Here is a 25,826-nt window from a genome sequence, read left to right on the forward strand (position 1 = left end):
CTATCACTAGCTTCCAGACTCTGAAGGGATATCAGGTCATTCCCTCAACAGGCTGGTTGTCTTGCTCGTTACCCAGGGTCGACAAAGACATTGGCAAGGAGATAAAGAACTCGACTGGAAATGGCTCAGCTCGGCTGGCGAGAGAGGGTGACACGTTCTTGAGACATGTTTACAAATCAACAGCCATGCAGGGTCTTTTGGCGGATCAATCCCCTCGTTGCTCAGATTTTGAATCTGACCTCAAGGACACTCAAAACGCTTCCGTGTGGCTTGTTCACACGTACAATCTCCAATCCAGGATCGGCCTCATTGACTATCGCGTTCCATTGCGCGAGGTCCCTCTCGCCACCGCCCATGGCTTGCATCATGAAGAGGTCTCTCATCCGACTTATGCCTTTCTCTCGTTGTCCGACTCCCGCGTCACTGGGACTCGCCAGCACGACGCTCATGATCACGATTCTGGATCGGTCTTTGTCCATGGCCGGCAGAAGCGTGCGCAGGATTTTGGCGGCGTCGCCATCAGACCAGTTCTGCAGGCACTGTCGGATGAAGAAAACGTCCGCGCCCTGACAGCTGGCTGGCTGTGGCTGGAAGAAGTCGTGCGCTTCGAACACGACCCGATCTCGCAGCTCTGCCGGAACCGATGGTGCCTGCGATAGGACTTGTGGGAGGTCCTGCACTACAAACTTCAGACGAGGAAAAGCCCGTGCAATGGCGATGCTGACATGGCCTGTCGAGCCGCCCATGTCGACGATCTTTGCCCCCTGCGGGAGGGAGCCCCAATCATAGCCACTGACTGTATGTCGAATATGGGACTCCTCGGCGGCGACGATGGTCTTCATGTGCGCAGCCTGTTGTTTTGCCAGAGAGGGGTTCGACATGATATACTTGAAAAACGGCATGTCGGTGTTCATGGCGATGTTGAAGGCCGTTTTGGGTTTCGCCCCGGGACCAAGCTTGAGGTTGGCTTCGGTCATCTCGGGCATTTTGCTCACAACCGCATGTCCCGTCTCACTCATAAAGAGGAAAGTGTCGTGCACGGGGGACGAGGATCTCAGCTCCCGAGAAGTGAGCGTGTGTCCGATCTGACCTTGAACGGGCTCCTGGAAGAAACCTGCCGTCATCGCCATGCGGGCGATGCGCATGAGTTCGCCCTGAGGCACGTTGGCGGCGGCGGCCAAGGTTTCATAGGAAACGGTCCCCGAGGAGGGAACGTGTGTCGCGACATCGAACCGACAGATCCAACGAACCGCCGCCATCTGCTGCGTGTACAGGGTCATTTGTTGCTGAACGTCCGTGGCGGACATGACCAGCTGTTGTATCAGCATGGTGGATTCGAGCAGCGACGCCTTTGCCGCGTTGATTTCTGGGGGTGCGCCGAGCGGGATGTCGAAGGAGCCAGGCTGTCCATCGCCAACTTGGCCGTTTGTATGGGATTCACTCAGGAACCTGGTGATTTGCGCCGCCGCAGTTTGCGTCCTCTGCGCCAGGTTTTCAAGGAGGCTGACCACGTTACCCGAGGACGCCATCACGGCATGAGTTAATGATTGAAGATAGCCACGAAAACGTCACGACTCACGATGGACCTCGGGTGTTGAACAGGACACGGGGGATTGAATGATTGATTACCTTGACTAAAATACAACTCGTCCACAGAGCCTCAGCCGTTTAGGCGTCCGCAATGATCACCACTTTCTCCCTGACCGCCCCAACGCTGCTGATATTGCTACTGCTGTTGCTGCTGCTGACTCAGTTCTGGATGTATGCATATATCTTCGGAAGCCTCCCTGGTCCTGGTCCCCGAAGGAAGTGGGAAAGACACTCCGTAATAGCTTGGGGGCTGAGTTTCATCCGGTACATTGGCGATTCTTATTAACTGGCCCCCTTTTTTTCTGGTTTCGTGTCCCGCGTCGGGCATCTCTGTCGGTTGAGACGGAGCTGCAATAGGTAAGCACTAACAAGTAATAGTGCTTCTGTGTGTGGTACATTACTCGGACCTACAGCACATAACTCGCTACCTAGGTAGTTCTAGGAAGTCCCCGAAGACACAACACCTGAGTGAGGAGGAGGACTGTGGAATGATATGTCCCTCTGTCCAAATATTCCGTTTCATGTACCTCGTTCGTACGTGACGGGGGATGATTTTAAAGCCAAACCTTGTTGTACTGGTTTATAGCTGAATGGGGGATTATTCGAGGCCTGAAAAGGGCTAGTGAACCCTGGTCGTGAACTCCGTTTCGGGTATAGTGGCTGAGTGGATTCCGTTCTGGGTTAATCGTACTTCCTTCCTGGGTAGGCACGTAGGTAGGTAGGTAGGTAGGTAGGTAGGTATGTACTTGTGGCTGCCAAGGAGGTAGGTACACACGGCATAGCATACCACCCAGCCTCGGCGGGCATATTGTTGTTTGTGTCGAGGTGTCCATGTTCAAGGACGGAATCGCAGTACTTCATGCACCTCTGCGCCGAGGGCGAGGTATAACATTGTTTTTGGTTGCCATTATCCAGAGCAAACATGGCTGATTGCGGGATACAGATAGACCTAGTAAACGAGTACGTGTAGACAAGGTTGTCCAACCCCTCTTCACTATAGCCGCCTACATTAGGTGTCAAAAGTACGAAAGAGCTTGATACGTCTGCACGTGGACCAGGAGCCCGGCCTGCTCTAGCGACTCGCAAAGACTCTGCTAATCCAAGTCCAACAGATGGTGAACCTCATGAAATCCCCATATCGTGTATTGGGGTCTATCCCAGGTCCCGAACACTTTTTGATAGATCTGCTCTTGCCCTCACCTGAACCTCGCATCTTGCGCGGATAGAAGATACAGTCCTGGATCGCTGTTAGCCCCGGAGCTGATAAAACCCCATCACCACTCACCGTATTGGGTTTCGGTATTCTGCCACCCTTCTACCACCGTCAGACCGGCACCCTGCCAGAGTCGTTGTCGATCCTCGTCGTCATATTTGTGGCTCGCCACAACAAAGATCTTTTCACCGGCCTTCAGGCAACGATCCTCAAACCAGATATCCTTCCGAGGTACCAGGTACTGTTCGTGTCGGCCAATGGTTTCGTTCCACTGGCCGGAACGGTCCCATTCGCCTTGGTGGAAGATGTCCTTCCCCAAAATCCGGTTCGCGTATTCCAATGCGTTTTTGATAAATTGGTCGTTCCGGGATTCTGCATCGTTGTAGGCAGACCATACCTGTTCGCCTTTTTTGCAACCGTCCACACCGATGACCATCAGAGCCTCACTACGGTTTGCGCCATTGACGCAATGATCTATAGCTTTGGCGAACCCCGCGAAGAAGTCGGCCGCTTCAGCCCGGGTGAAGCTCCCGAGAGTCGAACCCAGAGAAAGCACCACTCTGGGTCTGGAGGCAATTTCTGGTTGCTGCAGCCACGTCAATCCATCGTCATAGGTGCCCAATAGTCCATGGCACCGGACGTGCTGAAAGGTACCTGGAGACACCTCTTGTAGAGTCCGTTCGAGCTCTGACCGCGACAGGTCCAGGGCGTAGTAGTCGACGGGCTTACTCAAGTCGTCTACCGCTTGCAGAAGAATCTTTGTCTTTCGAAGACACCCACTCCCCAACTCGACAATAATGGCGTTAGACTCAATCCTCTGCGCTATCTGATGGCTGTGTTTTTTCAAGAGCTCAATCTCACAGTTCGTCAGGTAGTACTCGGTCGTGTAAGTGACGGCCTCGAAGAACTTCAAGCCTTGTTCGTCCCACAACAACAATGACGGGAGGCTCGGCGACTGGGCTTTCAATGATCCGGCAGTGTCCTTGAACAACTCGATTTTCTCGGCGTCTGACTGGATATCGATGATGTCAGCCGTCGACAGGTCTATGCGTTCGTCATAGGACCCCATTTTAGAGAGCGACAATGGCTTCTGGATTGCCTGTAAGGGTCATAGCTAAGTAAGTCAAACAAAAGTTTCAAGCAGTTGTATATAGCCTCTCGAAGCGATGGCGCCATCTTCAGATAGGGGCATCTTGTTCCACCAACGAGATCCACGCATGACGGTGCCTGATACGCATGTGCAACTTGAGAGGAGTACCGCGGCATTCGCTGAGGCTTGTGTAACCACAAGCTGCGATCACGACATGGAGATGCGATTTGATTGAACAATCATCGGATGACAAGCCTACCAGCTTGTGAGACGGTCGGGCACATAACGAGTGGAATTAGAATCCGGAGGGCGCTGATCTGGCGGTACTTGGTGCCGATGGAGGATTTGTCCATGGAATGCACTGCGGGAGTTTGTTGCTCATGCGATGCCATGAAGACGGGTGGAAGGAGTCACCCATACTGCTCAATAATTTGCCAGTAGTTTGGGAACAGGAGCAGAGATACTGTTCCCCCAATAGCTTAGCAATGAAGGCTGGATCTCGATAGATTGATGTCGCTACGCGCTTCCAACTCGACGCGTCGCGTGTTCACGTGGCTAATTCACGAACCGATGACGTCAGTAGGGACTTGTCGGGACTTGGCTGCGCCCTGACCTGGAGACTCGCAACCAACGATTCTATTGTGATCTTCACCAGTTGAAATCCCATGCCAAGTCGCTTGCCAATCACGAACGGGTCAGTCTGGACAAAAGCGCAGAGACTTTCATGTCGGCTCGTTCCCATATCACCCACAAGAAAGCAATCCACAAATGCATAGCACTGGTCTCATACTAACTAAGAGAGTAGAAATACGAGCCATCTGAGCTAATGCCTTGATCATGCAGACAAAAGTGACCTCCAGAACGACGAACGCCAGTTGGTCGCTACAAGGTCGATAGGTCTGGAGCAAGAAATGTGCAAATTCTACGAGTAAGGGCCGGGCTCAGATGCACATCTCTACAGCAAATTCTACGCGAGATTCGACTTGTTTCTCAGCGCGGTTGGTGTCAAATATGGCCACAATGAGTTAATCTCCCGACATACAAGAAAATGTCGACAACTTCTGAATCTCGCAACGGGTTGAACAGAATAAGCACGTCCGGCCTGATCAGCATGTCCCTTTGATCTGCGACGTCGAGGTCGCGGAGCAGCTTGGAAGGTATATCAGTCAAATCCTGGTACCACAGAGGAGAGAGAGCAATGGTAGGGAGGTTTAAGCATGTTTGGCATGAGAGGTGCAAGGGCTGCGATGTCTTTCCCCCAATGAGCCTGTCCAAGGGCGAGAAAGAATTTGCACAAGACATACCCGACCTTAAAGTGACTGTTGAAAGAGTGGCATGACGAGTTCGAGTTGTTGAGATTGTCAAGGCTCGGCGGCAGTCTTGACAAGGCTGCGGATAAAAAGGGGGCAGCAAAGCAAGGGGGAACCAAACGAGATCCGGAATTGGGTCCTCGGGAGGGAGCTTTGAGTCAAGCAATGAAGACATTGCCGTTGAGCGATACACGGAGATCTCCATAACTTTCGAGGTAGTCAATTAGATAGTACCCCAAATACGAGGTACTGTGGGGGCATGGCGGTACCCACGCAGTCTATGGAAGCTGTAGAGAATGTATTGGAGTATCAGAAGCGATGGAATAATTCCCTGTTGGTTGCCGATTGCCGTTTGCCGTCGGGCTGTTCTCCGCAGGCAACGAGGAGGAAGAATGATCTTCACACTTGATCCTTTATCCTTCAACACCACCACCACCACCACCACCACCACCACAACGACATCCACCGTGCCACATCCCGCTCTGTGACCCCCTCGATGCCGTCCCCGCTGTCGATCCATCTCTCTCCGTTATCGTCCCACGTTACTAGCCACCAAATCCCCGTTGTCGACACGTCATTGTGCGAGTCAATGTCACCAACGTCAATCATGTCCCAAATACAGCAGGTCGCAATTCTTCCTCGCTAAATTGCTTCGTAATGCTTGCAATGCTTGCAATGCTTGACCAAAAGCTTCGACCTCGACTCCCACTCCTGGCCCCCATATAGTGGGCTGTCCACCTCTCTCTCGGCTATCGCTGATGATGGTCGTTTCTGCTCAGTCTCCCCAAGTCTTTTCTCTCTGACCCGAGTATCCCTCCAAAATGTCTGTGATGAAGGGAACGAATCGCCTTGTCGGTGGGTGGCTCATTGCCGCCATCACTTCAGTATGCTCCTCGGGCTTTCTCTTGTTCGGATACGATCAGGGCGTCATGTCCGGCGTGGTGATATCCAAGTACTGGCTGGCACAAATGGATCATCCGAGCTCGCTCATGGTCGGCACAATGACGGCGCTATATGACGTGGGCGCCGTGTTTGGCGCCATCGGTGCCGCCTTTACGGGCGAACAGCTGGGCCGCAAGAGAACGCTACTGTTGGGTACTTCGGCGCTGATTGTCGGGACAATCCTCATGGCTAGCAGCTACGAACGGATTCAGTTCATGGTCTCGCGAATCTGCACGGGAATAGGCATTGGGTACATCACCTCCGTCACCCCTGTCTACCAGGCGGAAATCAGTGCTGCAGCTCAACGTGGCTGGCAAGTCTGCTGCCAGCTCTCCACCATGCTCGGCGGGTTGATGATCGCATACTGGATCAATTACGGCTTCTTCTTTGTCCACAGCAGTGCGCAGTGGCGTTTTCCGCTGGCGTTCCAGCTGGTTTTTGCCATCTACATCATGCTGGTCGCACCGTGGTTGCCCGACACCCCGCGCTGGCTCATGCGACACCGCTCTCCAGAGGAAGGGCTCGCGGTGCTTGCGCGACTCAGGGGACGGGACGAAAAGGACCGGGTCGTACAGATGGAAAAGAACGAGATCATGGATGCTATCGCCATCGAGGAGAGGGAGGAGGGCTCCTGGGCAGACCTATTCCGCAGCAATGGCATTTCGGCCAACAAGCGATTCTATCTGGCGTTGGGGATTCAATTCATGCAGCAGATGTCGGGAATTAACATTGTCAGTGCGCTGCGCCCTCGGGAGGGGTTTATAATCTGTTGCATAGCTGACAACACCTTTTCTCTGGCAGGTAACATACTACGCACCGACGCTCTTCTCCACGTCGTTGAACATGACCCAGGAAATGTCCATCCTGATGGGTTGTTTCCTGCAACTGTGGTACATCATCGCCTCGTTCCTCACCTGGTACACCATCGACCGCGTGGGGCGCCGGCTTCTCTTCATCTCCATGGCCCTGGGCATGTGCCTGGTCCTGGTGGCCGAAGCCATCGCGGTCAACCGCATCGAAGCCGCCGACTACCACAGCACCTCCGCCGGCGTGGCTGCCGTGTTCTTTGTCTTTGCCTTTGAAGCGTGCTTCACGTGGGGCTGGATGGCCACCGTCTGGGTCTACCCGCCGGAGATCCTGCCCCTGAAGATCCGAGCCAAAGGCGCCGCCCTGGCCGCGGGCGCAGATTTCCTGGGCAACTTTCTCGTCGTCGAGGTCACACCAGGTGAGTTTGAACAAACAAGAAGAGACTTGTGATTACCCATTCGTTTTACTGACCCCGCCCTTTCCTATTCCAGACGGCGTCAAGAATCTAGGCTGGAAATTCTACATCGTCTGGGCGGTGCTGAACCTGGCCAACGCCATCATCGTCTGGCTCTTCTACCCAGAGACAGGCGGCCAACCACTCGAAGCCATCGACACGCTCTTCGCGGACAAGGAGCAGCGCAGACGAGCGTCGACTTTGCACGATGTCTACGACGACGACGTTGATGACGAAGCCGCCATCGTCGACGCTACTCGCGCGGATCTCAAGAAAAGGGGCCTCCTGAGCAGGTTACAGTGGAGCATCGTGCGCAAAGCCGACAGACAGGTCAAGGCGTACAAGCGCGCCAGTCGGCTTCGGAGGATTTCGGAGACAGAAACAGCGACGGCGGTCTCAGACACCACGACCGCGAGAGGAAGAGGCGAGGACAACGAAGAAGAGGAAGATCGAAATGCACGAGCACGAGCACGAGCACAAGGATGTAAAGTCCACGCGGACCAGCGAGAGGTAGTTGTCCAGAAGTGAAGACATCAAGCAAGACAACAGAGACACACTCCGAGCATACCGTCTTGTACTAAGATATGTTCAAGTACAGCACTTTCGCGAAGATATAGGTTAGGCAGCCGTAGACTCTCCACAGACAAAAGACGGTATAGAAATGGGGGGAACTAGAAGCACATGTCGTTCAACTCAATCCGAATTGAACCCAGCTCCATCACATCTTCCATCTTCCACCTCGTCACGTCGTCATCTCTCTACATGTCTCCGGTTTTCTCTCCGTATTTCATACTATACATTCCACATATCATACCCTATCATCATCTGGTCGAACCAAAACGGGAGGGAGAGGGACAGGAAGGGCCCGTACAAGTTAAGACACATACATACATACATACATACATACATACATACATACATACATACATACATACATACATACATACATACACGCACAGAGCAGAAGGAGGTAGAGATTAGGTGAGAATAGAATGAAATTGATCGACTTGATTATGAGTATCATTGATTATGATTGTTCTCCTAATCAAAACAATACTATACATCTTTGTTCGCTTTTTTGTGCCTTTGGTATAGCCGTCCATATATCGAGTATACCGGAAATGCATATACATACATATACACATGTATAAAATGCTAGCCACCCCATCACCTGCTTGTATACAATTGTAAATGTAGAATCGAGTGGGGTATCGCCGTATCTACCAAATTTCACAAAATGCGCCGCCGTTTGTCCCAAGGAGTTCAAACCTCCATCGTGTCTGTCATGTACAGTTCTTTTAGATCGTATCGTGTCTTCCATCAGATCGGTGGCTGGCCGTTTTCAGCTCGAGCTGGGAAGGTGAAACAGTTGCCAAATGGCGCCGCCAGTCAAGTCGTCGTACGCCTTCAAACCTCAGGCTTTGGGTTGAACTTCCAGTTCCAAAGCCTCCCGGTTCTTACCTACAATGACTTTTGCAGTGTCGCCCGTCTTCAGTTCACCTCTTATGATCCTGTCTGCCAACTTTCGACCAATCTCGTGCTGTATTAGGCGATTGAGTGGACGGGCGCCGTAACGAGGATCATAGCCTTTCTCACACAGCCAATCCTTCACCTCGGGTGAAACGTCAAGGTTCATCCTGCGATCATCAAGGCGCCCTTGAAGTTCGCGGATCCGGATGTCCACAATGTCTCGCAGAGCAGATTTGGATAGCTTGTTGAAGATGATGAACTCGTCGATCCGGTTGAGGAACTCGGGTGGGTAGGAAGCTTGCACAACTTCCATTACTCCCTTCTTTTGTTCGGGCGTCACAGCCTCCACATCGGCGCCGCTACCCATCAGAATCTCTGCACCAAGATTGCTGGTCAAGACAATCAAGGTGTTTCGGAAGTCGACTTTGTGGCCTTGACTGTCTGTGAGGAATCCTTCGTCGAGTACTTGCAGCAACAAACTTGAAATGTCACGGTGGGCCTTTTCAAACTCGTCGAATAGAAGAACTGCATACGGCTTGCGTCGGACGGCCTCTGTTAGCTGGCCTGCATCCTCGTACCCCACGTAGCCTGCGGTGGCGCCAATGAGTCGCGAGACTGTGTGCTTCTCCTGGAATTCCGACATGTCAAATCGAACCACAGCGGTCTCTGTGCTGAAGAGGAAGTTTGCAATCTGTTTGCAGAGTTCTGTTTTCCCTACTCCGGTAGGGCCGAGGAACATGAAGCTCCCGAGCGGACGGTTTTCGCCATTAAGACCTGCTCGTTGCATGCGGACCGCATTGGCCACGGCAGTAAGCGCTTCATCTTGGCCACGAACGTGCTCTCTCAGTTTGTCTTCCATCTTGACAAGCTTTTCAACCTCCCCAGCCATGAGTTTGTTGACTGGAATTCCTGTTGTCCGGCTGACGACGTTGGCGATATCATCGGCAGTTACCGAGTCATGGATGAGGGTCTCTCCGTTCTTCGTCGTCGAGGTAACTTCTTCGCCTTCTTTTGGCAGTTGGGATTCGAGTTTGGGGATGGTCGCATATTGAAGTTCACCAGCGCGAGCAAAGTTGCCAGCGCGTCTGGCTAGCTCCAGTTCCTGTCGAGCCCTTTCCAGTTCTTCCTTAGTTCGCTTGATGGCTTCGATTTCTGCTTTTTCGCGATCCCAAATCTCAGTCAGACGATCTACCTCTTTCTTCTTCTCTGCGAGTGTCTCCTCAAGCTTTTGTCGACGCTCCTTGGAGGCGATGTCGGTCTCCTTACGCAGAGACTCGAGCTCGATTTGAATGGTCATGATCTCGCGATCCAGCTTCTGGATGGCGTCAGGTTTGGACTCTTGTTGTAAGCGCAAAGCGGAGGCTGCTTCATCCACGAGATCGATAGCTTTGTCGGGGAGAAATCTATCAGTGATATACCGATTGCTGTACGTTGCGGCAGCAACTAGAGCACCATCTGTAATGCGTACGCCATGATGGACTTCGTAGCGATCTTTGATACCACGCAAGATGGAGATGGTGTCCTGGACTGAAGGCTCGCCAACTAGGATCGGTTGGAAGCGGCGTGCGAGTGCCACATCCTTCTCGATTTGACGGTATTCATTGAGGGTGGTGGCACCACAGCATTGTAATTCACCGCGTGACAAGGCCGGTTTTAGGAGGTTGCTTGCATCAATTGAGCCCTCAGCCTTTCCCAGACCGAGCAGGGTATGCAATTCGTCGACAAAAAGGATGACTCCTCCATGTGCCTCTTGTACCTCTTTCAAGACCCTCTTCAACCTTTCCTCAAAGTCGCCTCTGAACTTAGCACCAGCTATCAACTGACCAAGGTCCAAAGAAATAACCCTCTTATTTTTGATGCTCTCAGGTACGTCTCCTCTTACTATCCTCTGTGCGAGACCTTCGAGGATTGCGGTCTTCCCGGTTCCGGCTGCGCCGATCAAGACAGGATTGTTTTTTGTCCGCCGTGACAGGATCTGTATCGTTCGGTGAATCTCTCCATCTCTTCCGATGACCGGGTCTAGCTTCCCGTCTTTTGCTCGGGCAGTCAGGTCAACCCCGTATTCTTCTAATGCAGGTTTCTCGGGTTCGCCTCCCATATTCATGCGATGGGTCCCGCCGGGTGGGTGAGGTCGACCATTGGCGTAGGTGCGAACGAAGGTGGTAGCTGGGAGTACGGAGCGAGGAACTACCGCATAGCTGGTATTGGATAATATGGAGGGAGCAGCTCTTCGACGGAGTAAAGGTGACGGCAGTACTCGCGAAGGCACAGCTCGTCGAACGAGCGTCGACCTTGCGGTGTTCATGATTGTCTTTATTGGATATGCAGTTTAGTAGTGTTATCTGTGATCAAGGACAGAAAGAAACATGTTGACCGCACTGCCAAAGAATAGAGTGGTAAATATTTTCCGGCCGAGCATGGCCTTGTCTTTCTGGAAGCCTCGAGCCACATCGAATGATTCCGCACCCAGATACTTCCAAATGGGGAATAGTTCATCAGTTCCAGTCTATTCCATTTACGACCTAGCTTTGACCGCAGATAGCCGATCCACATAGTCTATTATGATTGGCTTGAGCCGACTACATGAGACCTAACGTCCCGAACTGAAAGCACCTCTTTTGAATACCCATCTCTCCACCGAATTGCCAAGGATCATGGCGACTACTTGTATTGACATCGACCCCATTGGCGATCTCGTCATCGAGATTGAGAATGAACGCCTCCGAACATCCTCCAAGGTTCTCTCTCTCGCCTCTCCGGTGTTTGCTGCCATGCTCAGGCCAGGTTTCAGAGAAGGGACGGTCCAAAATACAGAGGATAACCTTCGCGTCGTCCCTCTGCCAGATGATGATCTCGAAGCTTTCAAACTGGTCTGTAGAGTCATCCATTTTCAGCTTGATCAGATCCCACAAGAGCTGGAAATCGACTCCTTGGAGAAGCTGGCCCTGGTCTGTGACAAATACCAATGTACCGTTGCCCTGAGACACTGTGCGGCACTCTGGCTGCAGAGCCTTTCAGACACTTACGTCGCCGCGCAGCTGAATAGACAGCTGCTGGTTGCTTATCTTCTGGACCTGCCCACCGCATTTTCGGATATCTCGTGGAGGTTGATGCAGTCACAAGCCGGGCAATTTGACGTATTACCCGGTCTCACGGACCACCCCACCGTCCCTAGCTCTCTACTGGGTTGGTAGAAGATGTAACGCACTTTACAATCCTGAAATGCTTACGTGCGCAGATGTGCTCAATACCAGAAGAATCGAGATCAACCGCAAGATGGAGAAAATTATCATGCAGCCTGTCTCGCGCCTCTTGAACTGTTCCTGTCGAGCTTCGTCCGAGGGAGTGACAAAGTATCTCACTACCTTGCGAAAGGAAGCGATTGCACCCTACGAAGAAGGCTTCGAGCACCTGAGTCTACTCAAAGTCGTCGATAAAGTCTCGAACCTGCCAAACAGCCTCGCAGGAGAGTCGTCTTGCACCAATGGCTCATATTCCCGCTGCGAACTCGCGGCTTCTCGAGACGGTTCAATGAAGAGAAAGCTTACAAAGGACCTATCAACTTTGATGGATGCTGAGCCTGGTCTCTGTCTTGATTGTGTAAAGACTGGGCGCAGATCTAAGGTGGAGGGAACTTGTAGAGTGCAGCACCGATCAAATCTAGTTGCAACTCATGGGTATCGAAAAGGGGGATCACGATGATAGGTGACGCCGAGAAGGTGAGAAATGACTTGACGACCGATATGAACACGGAAATGAACAACTTGACATGATCTCTCATACTTTGCTCGATCCGTGGTTCAACCTGTACAGTGAAGTAAGTGGTGTTGCATGGTAGGTTGCGTCTTCGAATTCACTTCTCGGGCAGAATCTTTTCATATGAGTCTCAGTCCTCCAGCATCTCGTCCATCATCTCTGACAGCTACTAAAGCCTCCACTCACTCACCACACCTCTCCCATCTTCTTCGTCTTCATCCGTTCTTCTGTTTTCATCTCCCCACACGACGCCCACAATGTTAGGACCGACTGTGACCCCGACCATGTCGGGCTTCTACCCAGTGGGCAACACACCTCCTGTTGATGTGTTGGAAGCTATACCGCCGGGCCAGGACGCCGCGGTGTTGCCACTCGGCTGCGGTGATGCTCGAAACCTGCTCTTCTCGCTACACTCCCGGCCCTCATCAGGTTTGTACTCTACAGTGGCCAGCTTTGTTGGGCAAAAGACAACGCGCACATTGTCCGTGGATGGTTCATACTAACCGAGTCAGATCACAGTCACTTTGACATTACGTGCTGTGATGTCGATGCCGAAATCATTGGTCTGGTGAGTCTCCCGTGTGAGAGACCAAGCTAATGACATTGCAGCTCGAAATATTCTCCTTTACACGCTCCTCATCGACGATGTGGACGGCACCGACACTAGTCGAATCTGGAACATCTACTATCACTGGAAGTTGGATCAAGACTCGCTGCATCTGTTGCAAAAGCAAGCGCGGAAGTTGGTGGACATGGGCACAACGATCGAGAATTGGCGCCAACAAACATACGGCCAGGGGCTTCGTTTCTGCGATCAAAGAAGCTTTGATCGCGTGGTCAAGTTGTGGAGATGGTATGCCCTCGATGACACGGACGGACCTGCTTTCGAGGAACAGCAAAAGCGGTTGAAGCACACCGCCTGGAAAGCCGTAAACTCTCATCAACGGCTTATGGGAGGAGGTTTCAATATCTCGACTCTTCGTTCGGCGGCCCCATGCTCAGAATTGGTCTTGGACGATATGGTATCGCTTCTGCACGACTACTGGGTGACGGGGGTGGCTTGCGGCGACGCCAAACTCACGGGCGAATCCAAATGCCTGAACCCAACATTTTCCACTATGCATGGGATTTCCTTGGTCTATGCATCGATGGAACCCCTACAATCCTTCCACTTGGCGGCTGCGTACGCTCCACTCAAGAGAGATTCTCCCCTCGATCCCAAGTCAATGGCATCAATCGATATCAAGCCTCCAGCCCAAGCTGCAGCAACACAATTTCAAGCATGGGCCGAAACCTTTCGACGAGTCAAAGATCACCTGAAGATCCGATTCACAGCTTCTGATGCTGGGGCTTTCCGCCACGTGTTGCAACACCATGCCGCCCATAAGAACAGTGAGGGCGCCTTTCAATATCGAGATAGGCTGCAGTACGAACAACTTGTCCTTGACCCCGTGGAATACGATTCGAGCTCATCTGGTCAGCACAAGTTCGACGCGATTGAAACATCCAATCTTGTCGATCATTGGGGTTCCTTGAACATCCTAGCAGCCTGCAGACCTCTGCTCAAACCCGGAATAACCTCCACCATCTACATGGAACTTTTGCAACTGCGCGACCACAGTCTCGAAGATTATACTCAAGGGCTATTGTGTGGCGAGATCGTTACTGTATCGGTACTCTTCGGCCTCAGCCCCATCCAGTACTGGACGAATACAACAGGTCTTTCGCACTACCCGGAGTCTATGGCGAGGTCAACCGAAGCCGGTGAAGGCGGTCAAGCTCGCTTCGTCATTGCGTGGAAGAACGTCAATGTCGCGGGGGTCAGATTTGATTCCGACCACCTTGCTCGTTTTGTGTTTAAAATGTGTTTGCGCATGTTTGAACATGAGTCCTCAGGAACTCAAACATCAAACACCGCAGCCAACAGATTAGCACTCATTCAGTTCCCACAGTACACACGCTCTGTTCTGGCCATGGTTCTGGGTTTGATAAAAGGCGCCAACTTTGTCGATTTCCCGGTCTTTGTGGAACGTCTTCGTGTCTTGTTGCACAACGACTCGACCCATAACGCGATGAATTTACAGTATACAGAGTCATTGGATCTCTACCTGCAGGAGCTTCGGGTGTACACTACAACCACGGACAGCGACAACAATGAGAATGCCGAAACCATGACACTGAGTCCCTTCCGGAGCGGGCTCGAAAATTCATCAACCGCCTGCCTCACCGTTGCTGTTCCGCATTCGAGCTGGGCGCCATTCATATTTACCGGCAAGCCAAATGCATGGCCACTCTTCGAACTTTCTGTGCGGCTTCCCCATACCGGTCGCGAATCTCGTTTTGCGGATGTGCAGATCGGGTTCGGCGTTGTCCGAACGTCAGGAACTAAAGGCACATCGAGTTATGCGGTGGATATAGAGACGGACGAGCAGGGGGCCGAAGGACGCTGCCCATTCATTGTTTCGGCGCTTGTACCTTCATGCATGTTGGTCAATCTCAACTCCTCGACGGTCGCCGTTCAGTTCATTGCCAAGGTCCACGGAGACTCTCAGGCTATAGCGGCCATGGAAAGCATCCTCACTGGTCGCCCTGTCAGGTCCATCGAGGCCTATCGGGCTACTTTGAGTGACGAGAGTGTTTTCATCACAGAAAACCCCCCAAATATGAGAGGACGAATGGCATGTCCGTCTCTTCCTGGCGAGCCCATGTGGCCACAGGCGGCAGAGACCGGCACCGGAAACGTGACGCTCCGCATGATGTTTGACGGGGAGGCAACAAGGGTGAAAAAAATCAATCTGCATATCGACCTGTCCTCCACAGATGCAGAGGCTCTGCTTCAGTCAAATGGCGATGTCGAGTTCAAGCAGTTGTCTGCTTTCAACCTCGAGCTCAACATCAGTTCAGGCTCACTGGCGTATCGTCAGCAGATTCGACTACCAGTTGCGTTGACCACGTCCGGTTCCAGGACGAGGATTGCTCGAAAATCCGTATATGTCGAATTCATTGCACGGGTCGCAGCTCCAGATGCTCTGTCGAGTCATCCTGGAACTCTCTATCCAATGACTCTTGTTTGCGGCAAACCAATCCTCGAGAACCTGGGGTATCTACATTTGGAGCATCTTCCCATCGTGGGTATCTCAGATGCTGCCAGACTCACCTGGATGGAGCACTATTTATCGTCAATGCTTTCAATGAAGGAAAAGGAGATGGTGCGCAGACAAGCCGGACCAAATGGCCTGTCTAATAACTTGCGTCTCAAGTTCAAGCAGATGCTTCTACAAATATTCAGCCGTTACCCTGGGCTGGGTGGCAAGAAACCCCTGAATACGTTTAACGTGCTGTGCCAGGGAGGAAAAGTCCCGCTCATGACGGTTGTGATTTCGTCGCTGCGGCTGGATCCGGCAAATCTCAGCATTGTTCTGGACGCTGCAATGCTGCCTTCAACAGCAGAGCTTGGAACTCGCAAGGCACAAAAGATTCTTGCTCAGATCCAGAAGGCCGGCACTACATACGAAGTTGATAGTACGACCTGCATACTTTGGGAGAATGCCGCAGCGGCTTTTGTAGAGCGCTGTCGTGATTGGGAGCACACTGCGACGTGTGAATACGCAGCACAGGGTACCTCTACCGTGCCTACTCCGAAGGTCGACGGGAATATAGTCTGCTCGTGCGGGCTGGGGAAGTTTCCACAGGGTTACAAGCCAGACGTGCCTGGATGGACACATCTGGCAAAGCACTGTGTTCGCATGGCCATTTCTCCCAATTTCTCTGTACCTATGGTTGAGAAGGTCATCGAAGAGATTCATCCATGGAGCACGGCCTAGGACAGAGGAGCCGATTCCAACCCAGGAGTGGAGGGCTGCTGGGGATGTGACAGATCCGTCTCAGAACACCAGAAAGTGCAGAAGTGCGGCGCGCGCAAGGTGGCTCAGTATTGTTCGAAAGCGTGCCAAATTTAGGACTGGAAATGGCAACACCAAGGTACTTTGCGAGAAGATCAGGATGAGTCATTGCTGGGGCTGGTTGCTCACCTCGAGGTGAAGGAGAGGACGGCGTGAAAAGGGAGACAGCAGGCACACCACGCCGGCTCAGAGGATTGGATCGGATCAGAAGCTGGTGGCATTCTCGAAGGCCAGGATATGAAGCGACAATGGCGTGACAGGTCCTTCGGGAAGTAAGCTCACTGATGGTCGTTGTGAGGGCGCAGCCTCAACTCGTGTCAGACATTGTCATTTGATTTGCTGTGCCTCTGGCTAAGTCATGGATTGGTTAATGGTAATATGTACTCCGTACTAGGTGTTGCTGTTTCCTAAAAGCAGCGAGGCTGGCATTATCCGTTCTTGGCATGGCGGACTCATGGATTTTTTTGAATTTGGGCATCGATCAAAGATTCATTTTTGACTGCGCCCTCCCATACCACTCCAACACCACCACACTAGACCCTTAGACCACTCTCAAATCATCTGAAAGCATCCAAATCATCAGTCAAGATGGGTTTCACCGACTTCGTCTCCGACGGTGGCCTCACACGTACGTCTTGTTCCTTGGGCCCCCTTTGAACCCCTCTCCAAAGTATGCCACTGACTCAATGACAGTCCTGAACAACTGGCTCAAGACCCGTTCATACATTTCTGGGTACGTGATTTCTCCCTTCAGCCTCGACCCCTGATTTTTGCTTTCCAAGATGAGAAACAATTGGTCCGTGTTGATGAGGCGGCTTAAGACACCGCAAAATGACTACTTCCAATCGCATGCATTTGCACCTCTGAGTTTTGTAGAAACAAACACAACTTTGTCCAAGAAGATATCAATCTCGACCTGGTCGCTAACTCTGTCTCTGCAGCTTCCAGCCATCCCAAGCTGATGTCGTGAGCTTCAAGGCTCTTAAAGAGGCACCTCCCGTCGAACGCTACCCTCATGCCTACCGCTGGTACAACCACGTCAAGTCCTACGAGGCTGACTTCTCTACGCTGCCTGGCGACCCATCCAAACCCTTCACCACCTACGGCCCCGAGGCTGTTGCTGTAACCCAAAACCCCAAGGACGCCCCCGAAAAGGCCGAGGATGACGACGACGAAGTTGACCTCTTCGGCTCTGACGAGGAAGAAGAAGATCCAGAGGTCGTGGCTGAACGCGAGAAGAGACTGGCAGAGTACAAGAAGAAGAAGGAGGGCAAGACCAAGCCCGCCGCAAAGTCAATCGTCACGCTAGATGTGAAACCTTGGGATGACGAGACGGACATGGACGAGCTTGTGAAAAATGTGTTGGCTATCGAGCAGGATGGTCTTGTTTGGGGTGGTCATAAACTGGTCGCTGTTGGCTTCGGTATCAAGAAGCTGCAGGTCAACTTGGTTATCGAGGACGAGAAGGTCTCTCTGGACGAACTGCAGCAGAAGATCGAAGAGGATGAAGATCATGTTCAGTCTACCGATGTCGTGGCTATGCAGAAGCTGTAAGAAGGAAACATTCAAGGGCATGGGGATGCACCTCTTCCGGCCAGCGACACAGACCAGGTCAAGAGATTTCGAGACTGCCCAAAGGGAATTCTAGCCTTGGCTTGCCTGGTGTTGAGGTAGAGTTCAAGGTCTGATTCCTGCCTGGCACGGATTTGTTGGACTTGTCTTTAGAGCGATGGCATTTTACCCTCGACGTAACCTGATGATAGACGAAAAACGCACGAAGATGAGTGACGAGCCTTCTCGACCCACACACGGCACAGGCTTTACTTGTCTGGTACTCGGTACTCGCAGACCCTTCGGTAGACAGCCCTGCAAAACATGTTATCACAGATCCGAGACATTTGCGGCCTCATGATTTGCTGGTGGGTGCTAGATCCGGAATCGCCCAGTCAGCCACGCACCTCATTTTTCTCCATAGCCAGCTCGCCAGGAGGGCGGCACACGTACATATGATCATGATTCTGCTGCTGCGGGTATAATTATAGCAGCATTGGCTGGCTGGCTTTTTCTTTCTCGTCTGTGGGTTGTGCTTGTCTGCCTTGACCCATTCACCCCTTCTCTACCCCACGAGACCGCAGGAAGGGCAGAGTTGGGCGTTTTCCGTACAATGTTGATCGCTCTGGCCGTGTGACACGAGCCAACTGGTCCCAGACTGCGCATCTTTCCCCTCTCTTCGCATCACCACTCCAAGATACAATCCCCAAGTCTGACCACGAGTGTCGCCACAGCCTCGAGCCTTTTCCAGTCGGCTCAACAGTAAGCTGAGAAAGCGGTAAGCCGCGCAGTCGACCGCGTTCGTCTGGCATAGAGAGGCAGCGAAACACTAAAGAAATAGAAAGAGAAGGATATACTACGAGGCTGGTCTCCTTCTCGTCCTTTTTAGAGAGCAAAGCTGTGGAAATCCTCAATCATGGCGGCCAAAAAGTTGGTCATCAACCCACCACTCCTGAATTCCGCCTGTCCTTGGGCCACGACTCTCGAAGATATCAAAGCCCTCTATGACACCCCCTACACAGGCGCCGTGACAATTCGAACCTCCTTGCTCGAAGGCTTTACTCACGACGACTCCGTTCATCAATACATCTTCTTCACGCCCGGCAAGACCATCCCCGGCGACGCTCCGAAAGGCGAGGCTTCGAAACCCTTGTCATCCGACTCGTCACAACCCGTATCAACCCTCAACACGCTGGGTTACTCCCCGCTCACTCTCTCCGAGTACCTTGGCATTATCAATGAAATTGTTGGCCAGCGCCATTTGGGTACGGACACGCCGACCAAGAAACCGTTCATCTTGTCCGTGACAGGAACCCCAGATGAGATCGCCATGGCGTATGCTCTCATCGCCAACGCTGCGGAAATGGACGAAGATCTGCGTCTAGCTATGGAGGTCAACCTCTCGTGCCCCAATATCGCGTCTGCCCCGCCACCAGCATACGACAAGAAACAATTGGATGAGTACCTCGAGGCAATAAGCGATTCGAAATCCACCTATCGCGGACGAATGGCCACGCCTGATTCAGTGCCGAAAGTCGGGATCAAACTTCCACCGTACACATATACCGGTCAATTCGAAATGGCCGTGGACTCTCTACGCAATGCGAAGTCTTCCGAGCCTGGAGAAGGTTCAGTGATCGACTTCATCGCATGTACAAATACCCTGGGCAACAGCCTTCTCCTCAACTCGAACCTCGACCCAGCACTCAGCAACGAGGCGGGCAGCGGACTGGGAGGTTTGGCAGGAGCAGCACTTCATCCCCTAGCATTGGGGAACGTTGCCACGTTTCGAAAACTACTTGACCAGGATCTTTCCACCAAGGGCATCATGATCATCGGCGTCGGAGGCGTGGAAGACAAGGACGGCGCGGAGAGGATGAGGAAGGTCGGTGCAGAGGCGGTCGCCTGCGCATCGGCGTTGGGACGATATGGTGTTGGTGTCTTTGAGCGCATCACCAAAGGCGCATGAGGTCCCACACCACCGACGTCGTATGTTTTTGCTGGGAAGGAGAGGGGCGTCTTACGTGAGCCAGTCACGATAGATTGCATGCCTTGCGCCGTGCAGACCTGTGGCCATGGAGCAGGAGTGACAAGTGCAATATGAACCAGGGTTTGGAGGCACTTCACATTATTACGCAACGCTCCTCCAGAGGGCTTTGGTTCGGGCAGTCATTGTTACCTGGCCACGTAGATAGTTTGTGCTGAGGTTTTGTCTGTTTGGGAATAAGTCCTCAGCGACATTCTCGACGAGGTGGAATTGTATCATTCGCAACTCGCACTCACACTCACGATACTTGCACAGAGACACACGAATTGACGATTCAGACGACCAGAAGAAAATATCAACATAGAAAAACTTTTTTGTATTCATACTACGCTCGATAAGCACTCTGGTTTCAACACAGACACACACGATCTGGGCCCTTTTGTTCACCTCGTTCGCGTGCTCTTTCTTCGGACAACCCGCTCGCTCAGACCTCTTGACTGATGTTTTTTCGTACTCTTCTGATACTCGGACATGCTGGATATTTTCTTAATCGATGTTCAGGTCCAGCCTCAGACTCCAGACTCAGTCTCTCTTCTCGATCCCATCGCCCCAAAGGGTTGTTTTGCATTCTGCCGTCATCGCTCTCTGCCTTCCCCAAATCCCACTGGTCGCCGTCTGTCTGCGTCTCCAGCTACCAAATGCAGCTCCAATTCAATCGATACAAGATAGCAGTTGCTGTCTGCAATATCTGCCGCTTTGTTGTTGATGTTGCGGATCTCATAGACCTGTCCATTCTGTAATAAAGACCTGTCCCATCTAGTTGGTGTTGATCTGTTCCTCTTGAGGGTAATTACGTGATAATTATGCATTAATTACAATGCATATGGATTCATGGATCGGATAGTCAAGCATCTAGGCAAAAGGTCAGTAGCCGTAGGGCGCAGCTAAGGGTTTCCACATCACTTACGGTGGACTCTTGGTCAGGTCAGTCTTCAAAATGACAGGCACTCGAGTCATTTCAGTCACATCTTGAATGTATTCACCTCCCTCCTCCCGAAGCTTGAAGTAGCTGAGATACTTCTCCTTGTCGGTCAAGTTGTGCTCTGGGATATCACCAGCTGGTCTTGCGATCTTCGACTCGGATTGTGTTCGGGCTGGTGCTTGGCTCAATCCACCGTTACGGGCAGGGGATGGGGGCATGCTCTGAGTCGATCGGTCAAGTGGCGAGTTCAGAGATACACCAGCAGCCATTTCGGTGATTTCCGATGCGCTGTCGTCGTCAAAGAGCGCATCAACATCATCGGTTGACATGGTGTTGCTGTCCGTCTGCTTGCGTTGGGATTCGTATCGTTCCTTGGCCCGTTCTCGTGCAGACTCGGTTGCACCGTTCGTACCTCTAGTGCTCACCGAGGCACGGGGTCTTTCATCTTCAGGAACGTAGGCAGATGACGGAACCCCTTTCTCCCAGTAAAGTTCGAGCACTCGCTCGTCTTTGCGGAACTCTGCCTTTTTCAAAGGAAGCTGATCGCAATGCACACGTTTCTCGAATCCATACTCTGGGATAAGGACATCGAATGCAGACTCGTAGACACAAATGACGATGCCCTCGCTGATAAGGTCGCCTCCCATTTCTTTGCTCTTCTTATCCATGAGTCGGCAGGACTCAATGTGGACACTCTGTTCTTGCGCGCAATGAGCAGAGTCTTTCTTGTTGTTACATTGCTCGGCTGTTTTGGCCAGGCTCTCCATGTCTTCGTTAAATTCGACAGCACCATTGGAAAGAGCTGCCTCCAGCTGCCGGTGGACGACAATGTCAGCATATCGGCGCGAAGGGTTGGTGAAGTGGGTGTAAAGAGGCAGATTGAGTGCATAGTGTTGACGCTGCTCCTCCGCAACCTGTTCGCCAATGTAGTATTTGGCACGCTGCAAAGTCTTGACCAACAGAGTTTCCATGCCCTTTCGCAAGTCCGAATCTCCCACTTTGAAGAGACTGTTCTGCAAGCTTCCACTGCTAGAGCTATCAATGTCATAGCCGGCTCGGGTCATTCGATCGACGAACGTCAAAAGTCGTCGCGGGTTGGGAGGTGATTGTCTTCTCAAGAACGCCTTGTCGGGCATGGCAGCGAAGATCTTCTGCGCAACAAAGAAGTTGGCTTTACAGCTGAGCTCTTCCATGATCTCGTGTGCGGTAGATGTGTTGAAGATGTTCTGCTCCACTGGAATATTCTCATCGTCGAGCTGATAAAGCAGTCGAAGAGGGGCGATAGTCGCAGAACGGTTGCCAAAACGAGCTTCTCGGAATTTGCTGGCGATCTTGTGCAAAGTCTTGATGTCCTCGGCTGTGGGCCCGTTCAATTCAGGTTGCTCGCCTCCCTTGACGACAGCGTCGATTGCTCGGTATCCGAGCTTGCCAGAGCTTTGGATAATGGATTTGCCAATGAAAGGCTCTCCTTCGATCTGCCCTGTCTCAGAATTGACTTTGAAGATCACACTCACGGTCAGACGGCCCTCGCCTGGAAGCAATGAGCATATGTCTGCAGACAGTTTCGATGGGAGCATGTTAACGGCCCTGGTCATCAAGTAAACGCCAGTCCCTCGTTTCTTAGCCTCTCGGTCGACTAGTGAGTTTGCTTTGACAAAATGGGCAATATCCGTGACATGGATGCCGAGCTCGACCAATCCATTGTCGAGTTGCTTGATGTGGATGGCATCGTCAAGCTCTTTAGTGCCGTTAGGGTCAATGGTGAAAGTTCGCTCGTTGCGAAGGTCGAGGCGTGCAGCTAGACTCTCCTCGCTCTCAGTCTGCAACGACCAGTCATCCCACCCAACACTCTTCAAGACAGCATCGGAAAACTCGTCAGATCCAAAGTTGTTGTCACGAAGCAAGGCGTCTGTCTCGACGCGGAGATCACCCATTTCACCCAACTGCTCAACCAGAGTACCGAATGGATGCAAGGAGGTGATCGGCCAGCGCTTGATACACGCCACGAAGATTCTGTTGGCGTAGTCCATGTGCTTATCCACAAAGTCTCGCGGGGCCTGTTCTGTTGGGATGGCAATCAAGGGCACGCGTTTGTCAGTAGGCTTGAACCACACGATCTTCGGCTTGTCTTGGGCACGAGATTCCGATCGTGAATGGCCTCCATCCCGCGCCTGGCGCTCAGCTTCTTGCTTCTCCTTCGTGGCCTGGCTACTCGGTCGGAGTAGACCAAGTGTACCGGAGAACATCTGCCCAGCGACGCGCTCAATAACGGCGACGACGTGACCTGCGTAGAGAGGCTTCTGTTCGTCGCTGATCTCTTCTTCTTCCATCAACAGCAGGCTCTGACCTTCGACCTCGACATCATCGTTCTTCTTTTGCGTTGGACGCTGACGCAAGCTGCCGCGTCGTCGGATACTACCATCTGGGGCAATCGAAGTGTTGTCAGTGGTCGAAGTGGTATCACTCTTGCCGTTTTGGGCATTCCCCGACGAGCGAGTGTCGGTAATGTCCTTGCGTTTCTTCTTCTCTTCCTTCTCACGCTTCTGACCCCAGACCTCGTCGACATCGAGCAGTTCGACCGCAACCAGGTCCCCCTCAAGAGCACGATTTCGGTCTTTGCTACCACAAATGAAGATGTCTGCGTCGAGATCGTTGGTAGTGACATAGGCGTCAGATCGATTCTTCTTGTTCACTCGCAGGATGCCCGCAACCAGCTGGCCATCATTGAGCAACGCAGGAAGTGTGGCTTGAGGAAGATAGGGGGTAAACAGGGTCTTTCGCTGTTGCTGCTGCTGTTGCAAGCCCATTGGGGGAGCGTGCTGACTGGCCTGCAGACCACCAAGCTGAGCACCTTGCATTGCCTGAAGCTGCGCGATCTGCAAAGCGTTCAGTTGCTGACCAGCAAACATCTGAGGTGCCATCATCATTTGGCCTTGGGGAAGTTGCAACAACTGGGGCTGGCCCGGGTATTGGAATCCACTCATCGAGCCGATGGACTGGTTCATTGATCCTCGACCGCGATGTCCAGGCTGGAAGTTTCCACTGCCCATACCCTGCGGTTGGCTGAATTGACCCATCTGTTGAGGCGACTGATCAGTTGTCTGCTGATTATTCTGTTGACGCCAATTGCCCTCGAAGTTGCGAGACCCCTGTCTTGTGTGGTTGCTTTGGCTGCCACGACGCTGTAGATCTGACTGATTACCTGTGCCAGCATCACCCTGTGCTGGGAATTGAAAAGATCCGCCTCCACGGCCAGCCCCGCCTCCACCCCGAACACTTCCTGCTGCCATACTCTGGCTTCGACTATGACCAACCATACGGGCATTGCCGGCACGCTGCAGACCCAGCCCCGAAGGGGTGACGGGTGTGTTCAATCTGTCATCGACAGGGGTGGCGGCCACAGGACTTTCCGCGATACCACCAGCTCCTGGAATGGGGAACTGAAAGCCAGCAGAAGTCCGCTTCTTCTCTGCGAGTTCAGCAGCCTTCTTTGCCTCGGGAAGAGCTAATGAATGACGTCGAGTATGTCCACTTTGTGCAGAGCCACCTCTTCCTCCGCGGCCACTGGTGTTCTCACGATTCTGACCCATTGCCTGCTGGTTGAAGTCGCCAAAGGCTGAACCAGCAGTGCCAGTGGACGGTGCTGGGGGAGGGCCCATAGCCATGCCTGGAAGCGCGGATTGATTTCTGCGGTGAGCCCCGGGTTGTGCAGGGGCATTTCCCTGCATGGCCATCTGCTGCTGGATCTGAGGGAATTGAAAATTGGTGTTATTGGGCGAGATTCCCGAAAGATTGGGTTGCCCTTGAATGGGAGAGTACGCAGGCATGCTTTGCAGCGGTTGCTGAATCATGCCCATGTTGACATACTGCTGATGAGTAGCAGCGATTTGCTGCTGTTGCTGTTGGAGTAATTCGATTTGTTGCTGAAGAGCCAGTTGTTCCATCATGAGCGGAGTGAGCTCCGATGGACTGCGTCGATGGGCGATATGAAGTCTGCGCCCTGCAGGGCCGGGCACACCAGATGAGCCTGGTTGTGCCATGGTTGAGATGTACTTGGTAGATCAATGTAGTTCCTAGCTCTTGTTTGGCTTAGGCCTGGCCAGCCTGTGGGAGGCCCTCGAAAGGGGAAAAGGAGTGAAGCAACGATATTGCCTCAGTGAATCTGTGCACAAGGAGGGAAAGAAGATGCAACTAGTATGGATTGAAATGTCAGTACGCTCCGGAATTGATACAGAAGGATGCAATCTAGACGCCGAATACAGAAGCTAAAGCATTAAACTTCTGGAGGGGGGAAGATGCAGAGCAACTTGGATAAAGGCTCGTAAAACGGGGATGGAAACTCACCTAGAACGGTGCCAAGGAGGATACCGAAGTCGATTTTGACGTCCCTGAGAGGTTTGGAGATGCAGCGATTCTCAAACGTTGGAGGAAGGATGGTCACGAATCCTAATCAATATTGCGTATTGCGGTCGACACTCGAGTCGAAAGCCTGTGGGCCAGGATGGAGTGGAGTGACAAGGCGGTGTCAGTGACAAGGTGCGAATCGCTCGACGAAGGTGAAGATGCAGCGTTGAGCTGATGACTGTCGCAATGGCAATAAGCACTCGAGGGGATTGAGAGTGATGGCAACCGAGAACTGCGCAATACGGCGCAGGCAGATAAGTCGATGTAGCGGAAGGCAGGCTCGATTCGACGTAAGATTTATTTCTTGGGCGAGGGAAGGACAGGAAAACGGAACTGGACGGGGACCGGGGGCCCACAGCGGAGAGGGA

The 25,826-nt window shown here is 52.5% G+C and overlaps 9 protein-coding genes across 9 annotated transcripts; 5 read left to right on the top strand and 4 right to left on the bottom strand.

Moving 5' to 3' along the window:
- Positions 1 to 221: 221 nt before the first annotated feature.
- Positions 222 to 1,529, bottom strand: AYO20_03398 (hypothetical protein; the record flags this gene model as incomplete). Its single annotated transcript, XM_022641701.1, has 1 exon — positions 222 to 1,529. One exon carries the CDS (start codon positions 1,527 to 1,529, stop codon positions 222 to 224), a length of 1,308 nt encoding a protein of 435 aa, XP_022502234.1.
- Positions 1,530 to 2,864: 1,335 nt separating this feature from the next.
- AYO20_03399 (hypothetical protein) lies at positions 2,865 to 3,872 on the bottom strand (the record flags this gene model as incomplete). Its single annotated transcript, XM_022641702.1, has 1 exon — positions 2,865 to 3,872. The coding sequence occupies one exon, from the start codon at positions 3,870 to 3,872 to the stop codon at positions 2,865 to 2,867; it is 1,008 nt and encodes a 335-aa protein (XP_022502235.1).
- A 2,152-nt stretch (positions 3,873 to 6,024) lies between these two features.
- On the top strand, positions 6,025 to 7,934 carry AYO20_03400 (hypothetical protein; the record flags this gene model as incomplete). The annotated part of the gene is made up of 3 exons (XM_022641703.1): positions 6,025 to 6,876; positions 6,947 to 7,370; positions 7,444 to 7,934. The coding sequence occupies 3 exons, from the start codon at positions 6,025 to 6,027 to the stop codon at positions 7,932 to 7,934; spliced, it is 1,767 nt and encodes a 588-aa protein (XP_022502236.1).
- An 886-nt stretch (positions 7,935 to 8,820) lies between these two features.
- Positions 8,821 to 11,181, bottom strand: AYO20_03401 (hypothetical protein; the record flags this gene model as incomplete). Its single annotated transcript, XM_022641704.1, has 1 exon — positions 8,821 to 11,181. One exon carries the CDS (start codon positions 11,179 to 11,181, stop codon positions 8,821 to 8,823), a length of 2,361 nt encoding a protein of 786 aa, XP_022502237.1.
- Positions 11,182 to 11,530: 349 nt separating this feature from the next.
- On the top strand, positions 11,531 to 12,585 carry AYO20_03402 (hypothetical protein; the record flags this gene model as incomplete). The annotated part of the gene is made up of 3 exons (XM_022641705.1): positions 11,531 to 12,062; positions 12,115 to 12,476; positions 12,541 to 12,585. 3 exons carry the CDS (start codon positions 11,531 to 11,533, stop codon positions 12,583 to 12,585), a joined length of 939 nt encoding a protein of 312 aa, XP_022502238.1.
- A 304-nt stretch (positions 12,586 to 12,889) lies between these two features.
- Positions 12,890 to 16,456, top strand: AYO20_03403 (hypothetical protein; the record flags this gene model as incomplete). The annotated part of the gene is made up of 2 exons (XM_022641706.1): positions 12,890 to 13,061; positions 13,242 to 16,456. The coding sequence occupies 2 exons, from the start codon at positions 12,890 to 12,892 to the stop codon at positions 16,454 to 16,456; spliced, it is 3,387 nt and encodes a 1,128-aa protein (XP_022502239.1).
- Positions 16,457 to 17,122: 666 nt separating this feature from the next.
- AYO20_03404 (hypothetical protein) lies at positions 17,123 to 18,088 on the top strand (the record flags this gene model as incomplete). The annotated part of the gene is made up of 3 exons (XM_022641707.1): positions 17,123 to 17,162; positions 17,228 to 17,267; positions 17,476 to 18,088. The coding sequence occupies 3 exons, from the start codon at positions 17,123 to 17,125 to the stop codon at positions 18,086 to 18,088; spliced, it is 693 nt and encodes a 230-aa protein (XP_022502240.1).
- Positions 18,089 to 19,001: 913 nt separating this feature from the next.
- AYO20_03405 (hypothetical protein) lies at positions 19,002 to 20,054 on the top strand (the record flags this gene model as incomplete). The annotated part of the gene is made up of 1 exon (XM_022641708.1): positions 19,002 to 20,054. One exon carries the CDS (start codon positions 19,002 to 19,004, stop codon positions 20,052 to 20,054), a length of 1,053 nt encoding a protein of 350 aa, XP_022502241.1.
- An 890-nt stretch (positions 20,055 to 20,944) lies between these two features.
- Positions 20,945 to 25,094, bottom strand: AYO20_03406 (hypothetical protein; the record flags this gene model as incomplete). Its single annotated transcript, XM_022641709.1, has 2 exons — positions 20,945 to 20,984; positions 21,040 to 25,094. 2 exons carry the CDS (start codon positions 25,092 to 25,094, stop codon positions 20,945 to 20,947), a joined length of 4,095 nt encoding a protein of 1,364 aa, XP_022502242.1.
- Between the last annotated feature and the right edge of the window lie 732 nt (positions 25,095 to 25,826).

The sequence above is a fragment of the Fonsecaea nubica genome (genome assembly GCF_001646965.1).
Source record: "Fonsecaea nubica strain CBS 269.64 chromosome Unknown Scaff16, whole genome shotgun sequence".
Classification (NCBI taxonomy): Eukaryota; Fungi; Ascomycota; class Eurotiomycetes; order Chaetothyriales; family Herpotrichiellaceae; genus Fonsecaea; species Fonsecaea nubica.